Source organism: Oryctolagus cuniculus, chromosome 14 (genome assembly GCF_964237555.1).
Source record: "Oryctolagus cuniculus chromosome 14, mOryCun1.1, whole genome shotgun sequence".
NCBI classification, from domain to species: Eukaryota; Metazoa; Chordata; class Mammalia; order Lagomorpha; family Leporidae; genus Oryctolagus; species Oryctolagus cuniculus.
This window is the reverse complement of record NC_091445.1, coordinates 64,369,925-64,384,563: the sequence shown is the minus strand read 5'-3', so window position 1 is coordinate 64,384,563 and position 14,639 is coordinate 64,369,925. Positions and strand designations below refer to the sequence as shown.

At 36.1% G+C, this 14,639-nt stretch overlaps 1 protein-coding gene across 21 annotated transcripts in view; it reads left to right on the top strand.

The window, feature by feature from the left end:
* RICTOR (RPTOR independent companion of MTOR complex 2) overlaps window positions 1-14,639 on the top strand; it is a 161,599-nt gene that overhangs the window by 93,536 nt on the left and 53,424 nt on the right. For all 21 annotated transcript variants that reach the window (XM_070056653.1, XM_051853789.2, XM_051853790.2 and 18 more), the window contains 12 exons: window positions 1,509-1,591; window positions 4,292-4,379; window positions 4,896-4,986; window positions 5,096-5,162; window positions 5,302-5,382; window positions 7,351-7,451; window positions 9,455-9,620; window positions 10,555-10,656; window positions 10,775-10,821; window positions 13,036-13,171; window positions 13,548-13,747; window positions 14,212-14,338. In XM_070056653.1, the coding sequence (XP_069912754.1) occupies window positions 1,509-1,591; window positions 4,292-4,379; window positions 4,896-4,986; window positions 5,096-5,162; window positions 5,302-5,382; window positions 7,351-7,451; window positions 9,455-9,620; window positions 10,555-10,656; window positions 10,775-10,821; window positions 13,036-13,171; window positions 13,548-13,747; window positions 14,212-14,338 (1,289 nt within the window). The remainder of the gene's footprint in view (window positions 1-1,508; window positions 1,592-4,291; window positions 4,380-4,895; window positions 4,987-5,095; window positions 5,163-5,301; window positions 5,383-7,350; window positions 7,452-9,454; window positions 9,621-10,554; window positions 10,657-10,774; window positions 10,822-13,035; window positions 13,172-13,547; window positions 13,748-14,211; window positions 14,339-14,639) is intronic.

Below are 14,639 nucleotides of genomic sequence, written 5' to 3'. Positions count from 1 at the left end.
TAAAATGCAGATGCACTAAAAATATTTTATAAAATGACCTTCAGGTATGTGTATGAAGCATAAATGAATGTTGTGTTTAGACTTTGGTCCTGTCTTTGATATATACAAATATTCCAAAAATCAAAGTATTTTAGGTTCCAAGTATTTCAGATAGAGGATAGTCAGCCTCTGTATGCTTAAATAGAAGTAATAAATTTCAGAGACCTGTATGAGTTTTTGAAAGTGTTTTTCCTAATATTTTGTTATGAAAAATTTGAAACATACAAGGAAATTGAAAAAATATACAGTGATTATCCATTTAGTCCTACTACCTAGATTTTGCTATATATTACATTTCTTTCCATCCTGCATTCATTCATTCATCAGTGTTATTTTAATATATCTTGAAGGCCCTTGAAGACATCCATACCCTTCACTCCTAAACACTTCAGCATGCACTTAATTAACTAGAATTCAGTAAGTAAACATTTCAGGCGGGCGCTCAATAGGCTAATCCTCTACCTGTGGCGCCGGCACACCGGGTTCTAGTCCTGGTCGGGGCACCAGATTCTGTCCCAGTTGCCCCTCTTCCAGTCCAGCTCTCTGCTATGGCCCAGGAGTGCAGAGGAGGATGGCCCTAGTGCTTGGGCCCTGCACCCGCATGGGAGACCAGGAGAAGCACCTGGCTCCTGGCTTCGGCTCAGCGCGGTGCGCCGGCCGCAGCAGCCATCGGGGGGTGAACCAACGGAAAAAGGAAGACCTTTCTCTCTGTCTCTCTCTCTCTCTCACTGTCCACTCTGCCTGTTAAAAAATCAGAAAACAAAAAAACAACATTTTAGACTTCCATTATCAGTGTATTTTAGTTCTAGTTGTAGTCAGTGTTTGCTGTACTGAGTCTTTAATTTTAGCATTCTGATAGTTGTATATTGGTATCTTGTTATTAATGTAATTTTCTTTTCCACCATGACTAACAATATTAAACACTTTGTATGCGTTTATTGCCTATTTACATATCTTTTGTGATGTGTAATTTTAATTTCCAGAATTGTTTGACTCAGCATTTGTAAGTTAAACATTTTAATCCATATAATTTATTTCAGGTCTGTTGCTTATTCTCTTAATGTGTGTATAATTTTATAGTTAAACTTTCGAAAGATGGATATCAAGCAGAATTTTTCACATTAGACTAAGGACATTAAACAGGGGAGGTAGACCGTTATCCCATTCTCCCGTGTTATTCTCAGCATTCGCCAGTCAGCAGAGTAGTGTCAGGCAATCAGACTCAGACATTTTTGGATATGAAGCAGAAATTGCAAAAGGAATACAAATGATTAAATTATGAGTAATCTCTAAACAGTAGGGAAATACAAACTATGGGAAATATATTTTACTTATAAAATATAATTTTTGATAGCCAAATAGTATTTTATATCTTGGAAAAATACCACAAGTTTTATAATATGACATATTACTAGGGAAATTTATTTGAACTTCAATTCAGTGATTTTTTTTCTTTATCTTCTCTACAGGTATTATTAATTTATGTAAACCTGGTAACTCTGGGATCCAGTCTCTAATTGGAGTACTTTGCATACCAAATATGGAAATACGGGTAAGTAAAAGTAATTGTGATTGTATGATTACTGAACCTTTATCAGGAAATCAGTAAATAAAAATTATTTTAGGGGGTCAGCATTTGCTACAGTATTGTTGAAGACACTAGTTAGAATGCCCACATCTTACATCGGGGTGCGTAGGTTCAAGTGCTACTCTGCATCCAGTCCAGCTTCCTGCTAATGAACAATCTGAGGAGTAGCATGTGATGAGTCAGGAACTTGGGTCCCAAAGCAGTAGGTGTCCCTGATGGAGTTCCAGGATCCTAGCTTGAGCCTGGCCCAGCCGTGGCTGTTGCAGGAATTTGGGGGAATGAACCAGCAGATGGAAGATCTGTGTTGCTCATTGAAATAAATAAAAATAAATAAATTTAAAAGATTATTTCAGGTGAGCTAAGCCCTAAGTATAATATGACTCACTTAAAATACTGCTGTTGTTAGGAACAGTGATTTTGTTAAAAATTGAATTGAAAACATGAACTTCATTATGCTTACTTTCTTCATGAAAAGACTGCAAACACTACAGAAGGGTATTCTTACTGTAAAATATTCAAGGACTAGAAATATATTTAGTACAATGTAGTTGTAGTATTTTTGCATCTGTGCCTCCTAACATTTTATTTTAATGATGAGTTTTTAATTTGGTGGTTTTGTAAAAATTGACTTGTTTATATTTATCTTTATTTGATGCATTCCTTAATTAGCGGTGTGCAAGTAACTTTTATTAAATAAGTCAAATTGCATTTGGAGAAAAAAAGAATTAACTCTTCAAATGATAATTTTCCCTTAAATGTTACTTCTTTTATATATTGACTTTTTAAAAAAAATTTATTTATTTGAGAGGGAGAGACATAGAGGTCTTATAGAGAGAGGTCTTCCATCTGCTGATTCACTCCCCAAATAGCCACAATGGCCGGAGCTGGGCCCATCTGAAGGAAGGAGCTTCTTCCAGGTCTTCCATGTGGGTGCAGGGGCCCAAGCACTTGGGCCCACCTTCTAATGCTTTCCCAGGCACATTAGGGGAGAGCTGGATCCGATAAGGAGCAGCCGGGACACCAACCAGCACTCATATGACAAGCTGGCGCCGCAGGCAGAAGCTTAGCCTACTACACCACAGTGCTCGCCCCATAAATGTTTTTTCTAACTTTTTTTTTTTAATTAATTAATTTATTTGAAAGTCAGAGTTACATAGAGAGGAGAGGCAGAGAGAAGTCTTCCATCTGCTGGCTCACCCCCAATTGGCCACAACGGCCGGAGCTGCGCTGATCCAAAGCCAGGGGCCCAAGGACTTGGGCCATCTTCTACTGCTTTCTCAGGACTTAGCAGAGAGCTGGATCAGAAATGAAGCAGCCGGGAGTTGAACCAGTGCCCATATGGGATGCCGGCGCTTCAGGCCAGGGCATTAATCCACTGAGCCACAGCGTCGGCCCTAATGTTTTTTCTTTATTTAAATTTTGTTACTTCTTTTACCCTTTTCCTGTCTCATCTTTTGTACGAACCAAATGTAAAGTTGTAAAATGTTATTAGAAAATATTGGCCAGATGTGCCTTGCTTAAAATGTGAAAGAAAAAAATATATAAATTGTGAAAATGGACAGATATGATTATAAATGGAAAGATCTGTAAGCAAAAAAAAAAAAAAGGTTGGGCTGATTCATTTGACTTTATAATATATAGATAGGGAGGCTACATACTATGGTCGTTGGAGTCCTGCCATCTGCGATTTAACTCCTGGTTTTATTATTGATAGTCCCATGACCTTGGGGAAATTACCTTAACTATTTAAATCTGTATCGTGTACACAACAGGGAAAATGAAAAATTTATCGAAAAGATTAAATGATTTAGATAGCAAGCATTCAAGTTATTTCTTCTCATGTAGATGTGGCACAATATTTGTTTCTGTCATTTATTTTCTGAATAAGATATTTAAAAAGCAAAGACATGGGGCTGGCGCCATGGCGCACCAGGTCAATCCTCCACCTGTGGCGCCGGCATCCCATATGGGCGCTGGGTTCTAGTCCCGGTTGCTGCTCTTCCAGTCCAGCTCTCTGCTGTGGCCCGGGAGGACAGTGGAGGATGGCCCAAGTGCTTGGGCCCTGCACCCACATGGGAGACCAGAAAAGAAGCTCCTGGCTCCTGGCTTCAGATTGGCATAGATCCAGCCGTGGTAGCCATTTGGGGAGTGAACCAATGGAAGGAAGACCTTTCTCTCTGTCTCCCTCTCTCACTGTCTGTAACTCTATCTGTCAAATAAATAAATAAATAAATAAATAAACAAACAAACAAATAAATCAATCTTTAAAAAAAAATTTATGCGGTCAGCACCGTGGCTCACTTGGTTAATCCTCTGCCTGCGGCGCCGGCATCCCACATGGGCACTGGGTTCTAGTCCCGGTTGCTCCTCTTCCAGTCCAGCTCTTTACTGTGGCCCAGGAGGACAGTGGAGGATGGCCCAAGTGCTTGGGCCCCTGCACCCACATGAGAGACCAGGAGGAAGCGCCTGGCTCCTGGCTTCGGATCAAAGCAATGTGCCAGCTGTAGCGGCCATTTGGTGGGTGAACCAACGGAAGGAAGACCTTTCTCTCTGTTTCTCTCTCTCACTGTCTAACTCTATCTGTCAAATAAATAAAAAAAAAAAAAGTAAAAGCAAAGACATATTCCATAAAAATCAGTGAACTATATTTTCTTGCTATTATAGCGTGGTCTGCTTGAAGTGCTTTATGATATATTTCGTCTTCCTTTGCCTGTTGTGACTGAGGAGTTCATAGAAGCACTGCTTAGTGTAGGTAAGTATTGAAGTGTGTTTCATGTATTCATGTTATAATTTATAAAATGGTTTACCTAATGGAGTTAAAATCTCTGAAAGGTGAAATATTACATATTGAACATCATTTTCTTCTCGGCCCATAGTATGGTAATACCTGAAATTCCTAAATAAAGCTGAGAGATTTTTGTCACTCTACCTCTTGTAAATGAGTATTAAAAGTAATAGAAAGATGAACTAACGAAATAGAAAGGATGTAGTAAGAAACCTATGTAATTCTTAAATTGGATTGTCTAATTTTTGTCTTATTTTAGCCAAGTGACTCTTAATGAAGGAAATTAGATCTGTGTGCATTTACGTAGTTAGTGAGGCTTTTTGAGTATTTTTTTTTAAATATATATGTATCTTGAATTTATTCTGTTTTAACTTTTCAAAGTTCGTTACAGCCTGGCTGTGGTACCACACTTACCTGAAGTGTTTCAGTGATACCTAATCTTCTTTTAATTCTTTTAATTACCTAGTTTGTATACTGTTTTAGATCCAGGTAGGTTCCAAGACAGTTGGAGGCTTTCAGATGGCTTTGTAGCAGCTGAGGCAAAAACTATTCTTCCTCATCGTGCCAGATCCAGGTAGAATTGAAATATAAAAACAGTTCAAATTTATTACAATTACTATTTTTATATTAAACTGTGTGCTACATGAAATATTATTGTTGTTCCTGGCTGTGTTTATTTCTAGGCCAGATCTCATGGATAATTATTTGGCGCTAATACTCTCTGCATTTATTCGTAATGGACTTTTAGAGGTAAGATTTATAAACCTTACTTTGGTCTGTTTTCTTTATTTTCTCTAACAGAATTCTTACTGAATAAAAAACATGTAATTCATAAATGTATTCTTATTTATTATTTTGCTACAGTGATATTTTATTCTTCTTTTCCAAGGGTTTGGTTGAAGTGATAACGAACAGTGATGACCATATCTCAGTTAGAGCTACCATTCTTTTAGGAGAGCTTTTGCATATGGTATGTTTAGTACCTTCCAGTTGTGTGTTTCATGCTTCTAATATTTTACTTTATAAAACGAGTGATTGCAATGTTGATTTTTATTACATTTTTATGAATGTTGTCTTTGCATTATAAAAAGCTTTGGTGTATTCATAAATTTTAAAATTCATGGAAAATGTAATTTAAAAGTATGGTTTTTTTGGCATAAAAATTTTGAAATCCTTACTTTTTTTGTCATCCATATTTTCCATGCATTTCTGGAAGAGTTCTCATGCATGGATTTCAAACTTTTTTGTGCCATAATAAACTTCTTTAATTCCATTTTTTCCATGAATTTTTTAAAAAAAATTACATTTTTTTAAAGATTTATTTATGTACTTGAGAGGCAGAGTTAAAGAGAGAGAGTAAAAGAGAGAAATCTTACATCTGCTTGTTCACTCCGCAAATGGCCACAAAGGCCGGAGCTAGACCAATCTAAAGGCAGGAGCAAGGAGCATCTTCCAGGTCTCCAATGGAGGTGCAGGGGCCCAACCACATGGGCCATCCTCCACTGCTTTCCCAGGCACATTAGCAGGGAGGTGGATGGTGGATTGAAAGTGGAGCAGCCCGGTCTGGAACCATTGCCCATATGGGATACTGGCACTGTTGGTACCTTAACCCAATACACCACAGTGCTGGCTCCAAAGTTCTATAAATCTTATTTGTGCTCAGAAAGTCTTCCTATGACATAAAAAGCAAGAAATTACAAAACTATAGATAATACCTGTCAGCTAGGAATGTAATTCATAGATGGTAGGCAGCAGCTAAATTTTAGAAGTCTTTGTGTAAAAATTCTACATGCAGTTGTGTTGTTTGGACATCATAGTCTTTCCTGTAAGCTTGTAGTTTGTTTGTGTTACTATGAGTTTATGATGTCAGTAAGTTGGAAACTAGGAGCTACCAAAATGATCTATTTTCTACTTGGAAAATGAAACAAGAGCAGGCTGTGATTGTTTGCAAAATAAAAATTCATATTTGTACATCCTCTATTTTACCAGTTAGTAAAATAGTATAAAAAAGAACTCATTAAAGAAGTGACTCTGTAACATCTTTTTAAATTATGTCATGACTTGCTATTATTGTCAGGATTTTTTGTTGTTTTTATGATTTCGTTTCCCCTCTTCTTCCCCTAACCTCTCCCCAACCCCTCACTCCGCAGTTAATCTTAACTGTCTTTTTTATCAGTGAATTATTTAGCTACTCGCTCTGTTTCTCCTTTGCCCATCTGTTAAATGATTAAAAAGTGTTACGGACTCTCAGGTCGGACTATTTGTATTTCAATTCTTAAGATACTTTCTGTAAGATTACCAATATCCAGAATTACTTTTATATAAAAGTCTCTCTTATATAAACTTACTTCATTTCCTTTCTCTGTATCCCAAAATTCTATAATTCCTTGAAAGTATAAAAGCTGGTCAATTTGAGTGTAGTGATGTTGTTTCATTGTTTATTTTTCTTATATCTTCTGCCTTCAGTATTTAATTCATTACCATAACTGGTTGTATGATGAAGGAGAAAGCAGAGGTTAATAAATTTTGTATTTTAAAGATTATTGTTGAGAAGGTGGTTTTCAAAACTTAGTCATCTAGTATTTTAAATGTTGTTAACTTATACAGTCATGTAATGTTTTGACTTACAATCCTTTCAAATCATTTAAGAATTGCATTTAGTTTGGTGTATCACTTAAGTCTAATTTAATATTATAATAAAAGATCTCTGAAAATTAATGGTTTTATTAATATAAGTATGTGTTTTTATATCATATCCCATCCAAAGTAGACAAAGGTAAGAATTAAGTGTACCGGGGAAAATCATGATTCAGTTGATTTTTATGAATATCAAGAGTGTTTAATGATCTTGAATGCAGTATTATTTCTATGCATAATCTGTAACATGAAGTATTTTCAATTTCTGACTACTCATTTAAGATGTTACATTTCCTTTTAGGCAAACACAATTCTCCCTCATTCTCACAGCCATCATTTGCACTGCTTGCCAACTCTAATGAATATGGCTGCATCCTTTGATATACCCAAGGAAAAGAGACTGTAAGTATCAGCTGTAGCAAAACTTACAGTCAGTATATTTAGTATATGATTACATTACCTTCTCTTCATTTTAAAGAAGCAGTATTGGATAGGTTATGCTTGGAAATTCTTTTAAAGAAGTATTATAGATAAGAGGAAAAATTACTTACTTTCAAAGTATTTAATAATTTGTATTTTAGGCTACAAAGTATTAGTATAGTAAAATCACATTTTTTTAGCGGGTGACTAGACTTTCTAGCACGTTGCTAAAAATGTTTTGGTTGAGAGTTTTTTTGGACTATTTTGTGTTTTAAGCAATAGCTGACCCTCTTTTTTATGTCTAAATTATTTTGAATTAAAAAACTGCCAATGTATTCTGTGGTTAAAATATCATGTGGTTAAATATGTGTGTGATTAAAAATGTTGAAATTTCATAATCTGTACTATAGGTATACTGTATACCTATATTATAGGTATAGTGGTAAGCTGAACTCTGAATTCTGAAGGAGATGTTGCATATATAGAATTTTAAATAAATGTATGGTAATACAGCTGTAATTCTTAATTGTAATATATTAAAAGTAAAGATGGGAGAGCTCAGTTGGATAATACTAGTGGGTATTTCTTTTAAATTTGGCGAAGATTATATCTGGACCAGAGTTACAGGGATGCCTGTCTTGTCCTGTTTCTCTCTCTTTCTTTCACTGTTAAGATTACAAAAAAAAAAAAAAAAAACTTTACATGAGGTTCACTTCAGTTTTTTTCAGTTTTTTTCTTTTTATTAAGATTTACTGTGTTTAAAAGGCTGAGTGACAACAGAAAAAGAAACATTTTCCATTTGCTATTTCACTCTCCAAGTGGCCACAGCCAAGCCAAAGTCAGAAGCCTATAACTCCATTCAGGTTTCCCACATGGGTGGCAGGAGGCCCAAGCATCTTCTGCTGCCTTCCCAGGCACATTAACAGGAAGCTAGATCTGAAGTGTTGCAGCCAGGATTTGATCCAGCACTCCGATATGAGATGCTGATATAAGAGCAAGTCGTGGCTTAACCTGCTTGCCGCAACCTTGGACCCCACTTCATTTTTTTTTCCTGATAATATTAGTGAAATGGACCAGTTCACTAGCCATTCAGAGCTATATATATATACATGGGTTTTTGTTACCAGTTGTAATACAGTCTTCAAAAATTTAATTAGCTTTGTTAATACAAAAATATGCATATATGCCTCACTATAAATGAAAATCTAATGCAGCTGAAAACACTGACAGACTTAAGTTGTGTTATAAACTGAGTGTGTTAGGGACCATCTCATTTCTTACTCTAGGTTTATATCAGTAATGATAGCTTTCAGTTTTGTATTGGTAATTTCATGATGCAAAATGTGTTTTTCAAGAGCCTGGTAGATCTAAACTCTGGGTTAGACCACAAAATTTCAGAGTTCATAAGGTAATCGGGTTTTTCTCCAAAGTTCCAGTAATGGAATGTTTTCTATCTATCTCAGTAAACTTCTGTACTAATACTTGCCTATTTGAGTACATCCCAAGTTTTAAAAGTACTATTTACCTGAAGCTTTAAAGTCAAGACTTGATAGCTACCAGATTCTTGAAAACTGCACCTTTATATACCACAAACAAAGAATTAAACGTAATTTTTAAAAGATATCATTTATAGTTTCACATCAATGTAGAAAATAGAAACCAATCAATATTTGAATCATCGATTTATCCATATGGGAGAACAGAGAAATACATTTCAATTCATACCATAAAGAGAAATCAGTTCCAGGTGGATTAAGGATTTTTATGTGAAAAGCAAAGCTTTAAACCTTTTATAAGAAAATATAGAATACTAGATTTCTAACCTTATGGAAGGAGTTCTTAAAAATCATTTGTGTACCCAAATGTGACTTAATACTTCGCTTTTTTAGTAGTAACCTTTGGCCTTGAATTTATTTAAGATTTAGTAATTTACCAGTGTGATCTCTTTAAAATTATGCTACAGTATTGATTTTTTTTCTCATTAGGCGAGCCAGTGCAGCATTGAACTGTTTAAAACGCTTCCATGAAATGAAGAAACGAGGACCTAAGCCTTATAGCCTTCATTTAGATCACATTATTCAGAAAGCAATTGCAACACACCAGAAACGGGATCAGTATCTTCGAGTTCAGAAAGATATATTTGTTCTTAAGGTACTGACATGAAATCACAGATTTTTTTTTTTTTTTTTTTTTTTACTGTTATTATTTGAGAGACACAGAGAAAGAGCAAGTGAGAGCACTCCTCTTTCACCTGCTGATTAATCCCCTAGTTGTCCACAACAGCCAAAAGCAATAGCCAAGAACTCAGTCCAGGTCCTCCCTTGAGTGGAAAGGATCTAATTACTTAAGCTGTCACCGCTGTGTCTTAAGGTGCACGTTGGCAGGAAACAAGTTAGAAGCTGGAGCTGGGAGTCATACTCAGGCACTCTGAAGACAGAATGTGGGCTTCTTAACTGCTGGACTAAGTGCCCATTTTCCAATATCATGAATTTCAACTTAAAAACATCATTTCCCAATTCTTACCTATTGGATTTTTACGTATTTGTACTTTTTAAAAATTTATTCATTTGAGAGACAGAGTTACAGAGAAGGAGAGAGAGAGATCTTCCATCCACTGGTTCACTCCCCAAACAGCTACTGCAGCCATCCAAAGCCAGAAGCCAGCATCTTCTTCTGGGTCTCCCATGTGGATGCAAGGGCCCAAGCACTTGTGCCAAATTATACTGCTTTCCCAGACCATTAGCAGAGAGCTGGATCAGAAGTGGAGAAGCTGGGGCTCTACCCGGTGCCCATATGGGATGCTGTTGCCGCAGGCAGAGGCTTAACGCCACAGTGCCAGCCCCCCTATTTGTATTTATTAAGTTTACAGTTTTATTCATGCCTATGGATTTTCAGATGATTTCCAAGTGTTACAGTGACTAGGTATCTTATAACTGGGTTTTTATAACTTCATTTATAGTTAAAAAACCTTTGATGATCTGTCCTTAAATGAAAAGTCTGTGTTTTGTTTTTAAAATTTGAACTTAGTTTTCTGATATATGAGCAGTTTGCCTTAATTTTCTTTATTACTTCCTGATGATATTAGGATACAGAAGAAGCTCTTTTAACAAACCTTAGAGATAGCCAAGTCCTTCAGCATAAAGAGAATCTTGAATGGAACTGGAATCTTATAGGGACCATTCTTAAGGTATAACAAAATACTACTTGATGATTGCTTCATGATCTTTATTTCATTATTAATTATAATTTTTATAATTATATGTTTGGGAATTGATAAATAGATACAAAACTTTTTGTTTTTCTAGTGGCCAAATGTAAATCTAAGAAACTATAAAGATGAACAGTTACACAGGTATGTAATAGCTATTCTGCATTCAAATTTAAAGGACTTAGAATTTTATATTATGCTTAGTGTCTGCTAAAAGTTAAAATTGATATTAAAGACAAACATACATTTTAATAATTAGTTTTTATACATACATTTTTATATGTAGTTTTTTTTTTTAAACATTTGTTTGAGAAGCAGAGTTAACAGACAGAAAGGTTTTTTTTTTTTTTTTTTTTAATACAGGCAGAGAGAAAGGTCTTCCTTTTGCCGTTGGTTCACCCTCCAATGGCCGCCGCGGCCAGCGCACCGCGCTGATCTGAAGGCAGGAGCCAGGTGCTTCTCCTGGTCTCCCATGGGGTGCAGGGCCCAAGTACTTGGGCCATCCTCCACTGCACTCCCGGGCCATAGCAGAGAGCTGGACTGGAAGAGGGGCAACCAGGACAGAATCCGGCACCGCGACCGGGACTAGAACCCGGTGTGCCGGCGCCGCTAGGTGGAGGATTAGCCTGTTGAGCCACGGCGCTGGCTAGAAAGAGAGGTCTTGAATCCACTAGTTCAGTCCCCAGATGGCCACAACGGCCAGAGCTTTGCCAATCCGAAGTCAGGAGGCAGGAGGAGCTTCTTCTGGGTCTCCCATGTGAGTGCAGGGGCCTAAGTATGTGGGCCAGCTCCTACTGCTTCCCCAGGCCGTTAGCAGGGGGCTGGATTGAAGAGGAGCAGCCAGGACACAAACCAGCACCTATATGGGATGCTGGCACTGCAGATAGAGGTTTAACCTACTATGGCCCCATGTAGTCCTATTTTATAACCAAAACATATCAGCTAATTTTTTCCCCAATTATTTACATTCTGCTTTTAGTTTTGGAACAGATGGAGTAGTTGAGATAAAAGTTTCTCACACTGGAGTACTATCAGCTGTGTAGTAATTTTAGCCCAAACATGCTTGTATGAGGATTATATAATAACTTAAAATTTCAATATACAGCTTCTACTTCTACTCATATGTGACTGTGGAAAGTTAATCCATTGCTCTCTTTCTTTTTACTCCCCTGAATCATATCTTCTATAAAACATGCTAATATTCATAACATATAAAATACTTCAAGCTACTGCATTGTTCTCTAGTACACCCATGCAGGTTTTTTTTTTTCCTTTTTTTTTTTCTTTTTTGACAGGCAGAGTGGACAGCAAGAGAGAGAGACAGAAAGAAAGGTCCCATGGGGTGCAGGGCTCAAGCACTTGGACCGTCCTCCACTGCACTCCCTGGCCAGAGCAGAGAGCTGGCCTGGAAGAGGGGCACCCGGGACAGAATCCAGTGCCCTGACTGGGACTAGAACCCGGTGTGCCGGCGCCGCAAGGCGGAGGATTAGCCTAGTGAGCCGCGGCGCCGGCCACCCATGCAGTTTTACTCCTTGTGAGTTTAGACTGACCATCAGTACTGATTTTGTTGGATAAGAGGACCTTACTTTAAGAAGTTCACGTCATTGACATTGATTATATTCATCTACTGAGTATATATAACTTCACATCTATATTAAATGTTTAGAAAATATACACACCATATATTATTCTGGTATAAAGAAGCATAATACTAACTTTTCAAACTTATTGAAAACAAAGATATCTTAATCAACTTTGTTTTCCCAGCTCCTTGATCTGCCACCTCTGCTGTATTGGATGTTATGCATGAAAATGAACATAATAAAATGAAACCTCACAGCATAGTATTGAAAGACATAATTTGAAATGTCATAAGTTATGTCTATAAATTAAATTGCCTAAATTTTACCTACTATTTTTATGCTTAGCCTTTTGCCTAATTGACAACAAACTCATAGTGTGGTAACTTAAAATTATCTAATATAAGATTATTGTTTAGAACTGTGGGACAAAGTTTCTCACAGGCTATGGTAGAAGAAAATTTATGTCCTGATGGCTTCCTCAGATTTACTCAACCTTGAATTCTAGCTATGTTGTGTCTGTGGTTTTCCTGCTAGCATCTTTTTCTATACTTTCCAAACATCTCATAATAAAATTCATATACAAAGACATTGTTTAAAATGAAGATTGTGTATATGTACATGAGAAACATAACAAACGTAACAAAGGAGTTTCTTGCCATTTATTCCAATGGTTCAGACCTGAAATATTCAAAGCCTTTTTACTATAGCATAAAATTCAGTTAAGTTTCTAAAATAATTGGTTTCTTACTTTGTTGCAATTTTTTTCTGCTCTTAGGTTTGTACGAAGACTACTTTATTTTTACAAGCCCAGCAGTAAGTTGTACGCCAACCTGGATTTGGATTTTGCCAAGTCCAAACAGCTCACAGTTGTGGGTTGTCAGTTTACAGAATTTCTTCTTGAGTCCGAAGAGGTAAGCACTATGAATGTTTTCAGAAAAAGTGTTTTTATTCACTCTCTGTTTTCCTTCTATTTCCATTCTTTGCTTTTATTCTTGTATATACGTAAGCTATATTTAGAAACGTAAGAAATGAGCCTGGACTTAGATTTGAATTATGACTTAGTCACTAACTAGTTATGAGATTGAACAAGTTATTAACCCTCTAGAAAGATCTGGTTGACTCTTCAGTAAAATGGAGAATAATACCACCTTGCACAGTGTTGTGTTGAATGGAATTAAAAAGGACTCAGTGATTGATAGCTATTATTAGTCACTTCATTATTATTAAATTTTTTGTACTTGGTTAAAGTTGATTGTTCCAACAGTACCATAATGTATTTGCTTTTAGGATGGGCAAGGGTACTTAGAAGATCTAGTAAAGGATATTGTTCAGTGGCTCAATGCCTCTTCTGGAATGAAGCCTGAAAGAAGTCTTCAAAATAATGGTTTATTAACTACTCTTAGTCAACACTACTTTTTATTTATTGGGACACTTTCTTGCCACCCTCATGGAGTCAAAATGCTGGAAAAATGCAGTGTATTTCAATGGTAAGCACCCCTAGATTCTGTTGCAGTGTACACTTAAACTTTTTTTTAATGTAGTCTGTACATATGTTTGTCAAATTTTATTTTTGAGAAGAAGTTAAACTAGAGTTATCTGGATGCCTTGCTGTTCCTTTTTATGTGCTATTTGTAATTAGTTTATTTTAGAAATGCTTGTTTATATTGGAATTTTAAAATATTTGCATTGATTTCACCTACAAACTCCCCCCTCTCCAAAAATGGAATTATGTGAAGTGATGATATGTTAATTAATATGATAGTGGTTAACGTTTTAGACTTTAAATATGTATATGTCTATATCAGATCTTGATGTACACCTTGTATATTTGCAGTTTATGTCAGTTATTCTTCATCAGTACTAGAAAAAATATTTGATTTAATAGTCAATACATAAGTTCTAGTAATCTTCATTGTTTTCTTTTCTTTTTTTTTTTTTTTTTGGGAGTCAGTCTCCTTAACCTTTGCTCCTTGAAAAACCAGGATCACTTGCTAAAACTGACTGTTTCTAGCTTGGATTATAGCAGAGATGGATTGGCTAGAGTTATCCTTTCCAAAATCCTCACAGCAGCTACGGATGTGAGTATATTAACAAGCAGTAAAACATGTTTATAGACAGTTAATGTAATATTTTAAAAATTTAAGTAAAGTGGATTATAAATTCTAAAAATGTGGAATGAAAATTGAATTCACTTTAAAATTTTATTTTCTTTAAGGAATTCTATATAGTACCCATATTTCTTTATCAGGAAAAAGAAAGTACTAGATAAAATGCACTACCCCTAAAAAAAGTGCCCTTCTCTGGGGCTTGACTATAATTCTACTGCTTCTGCCATTGCAAATAGCAGAACCTTCCCCGACCAAAACCCAGTGGGCTATC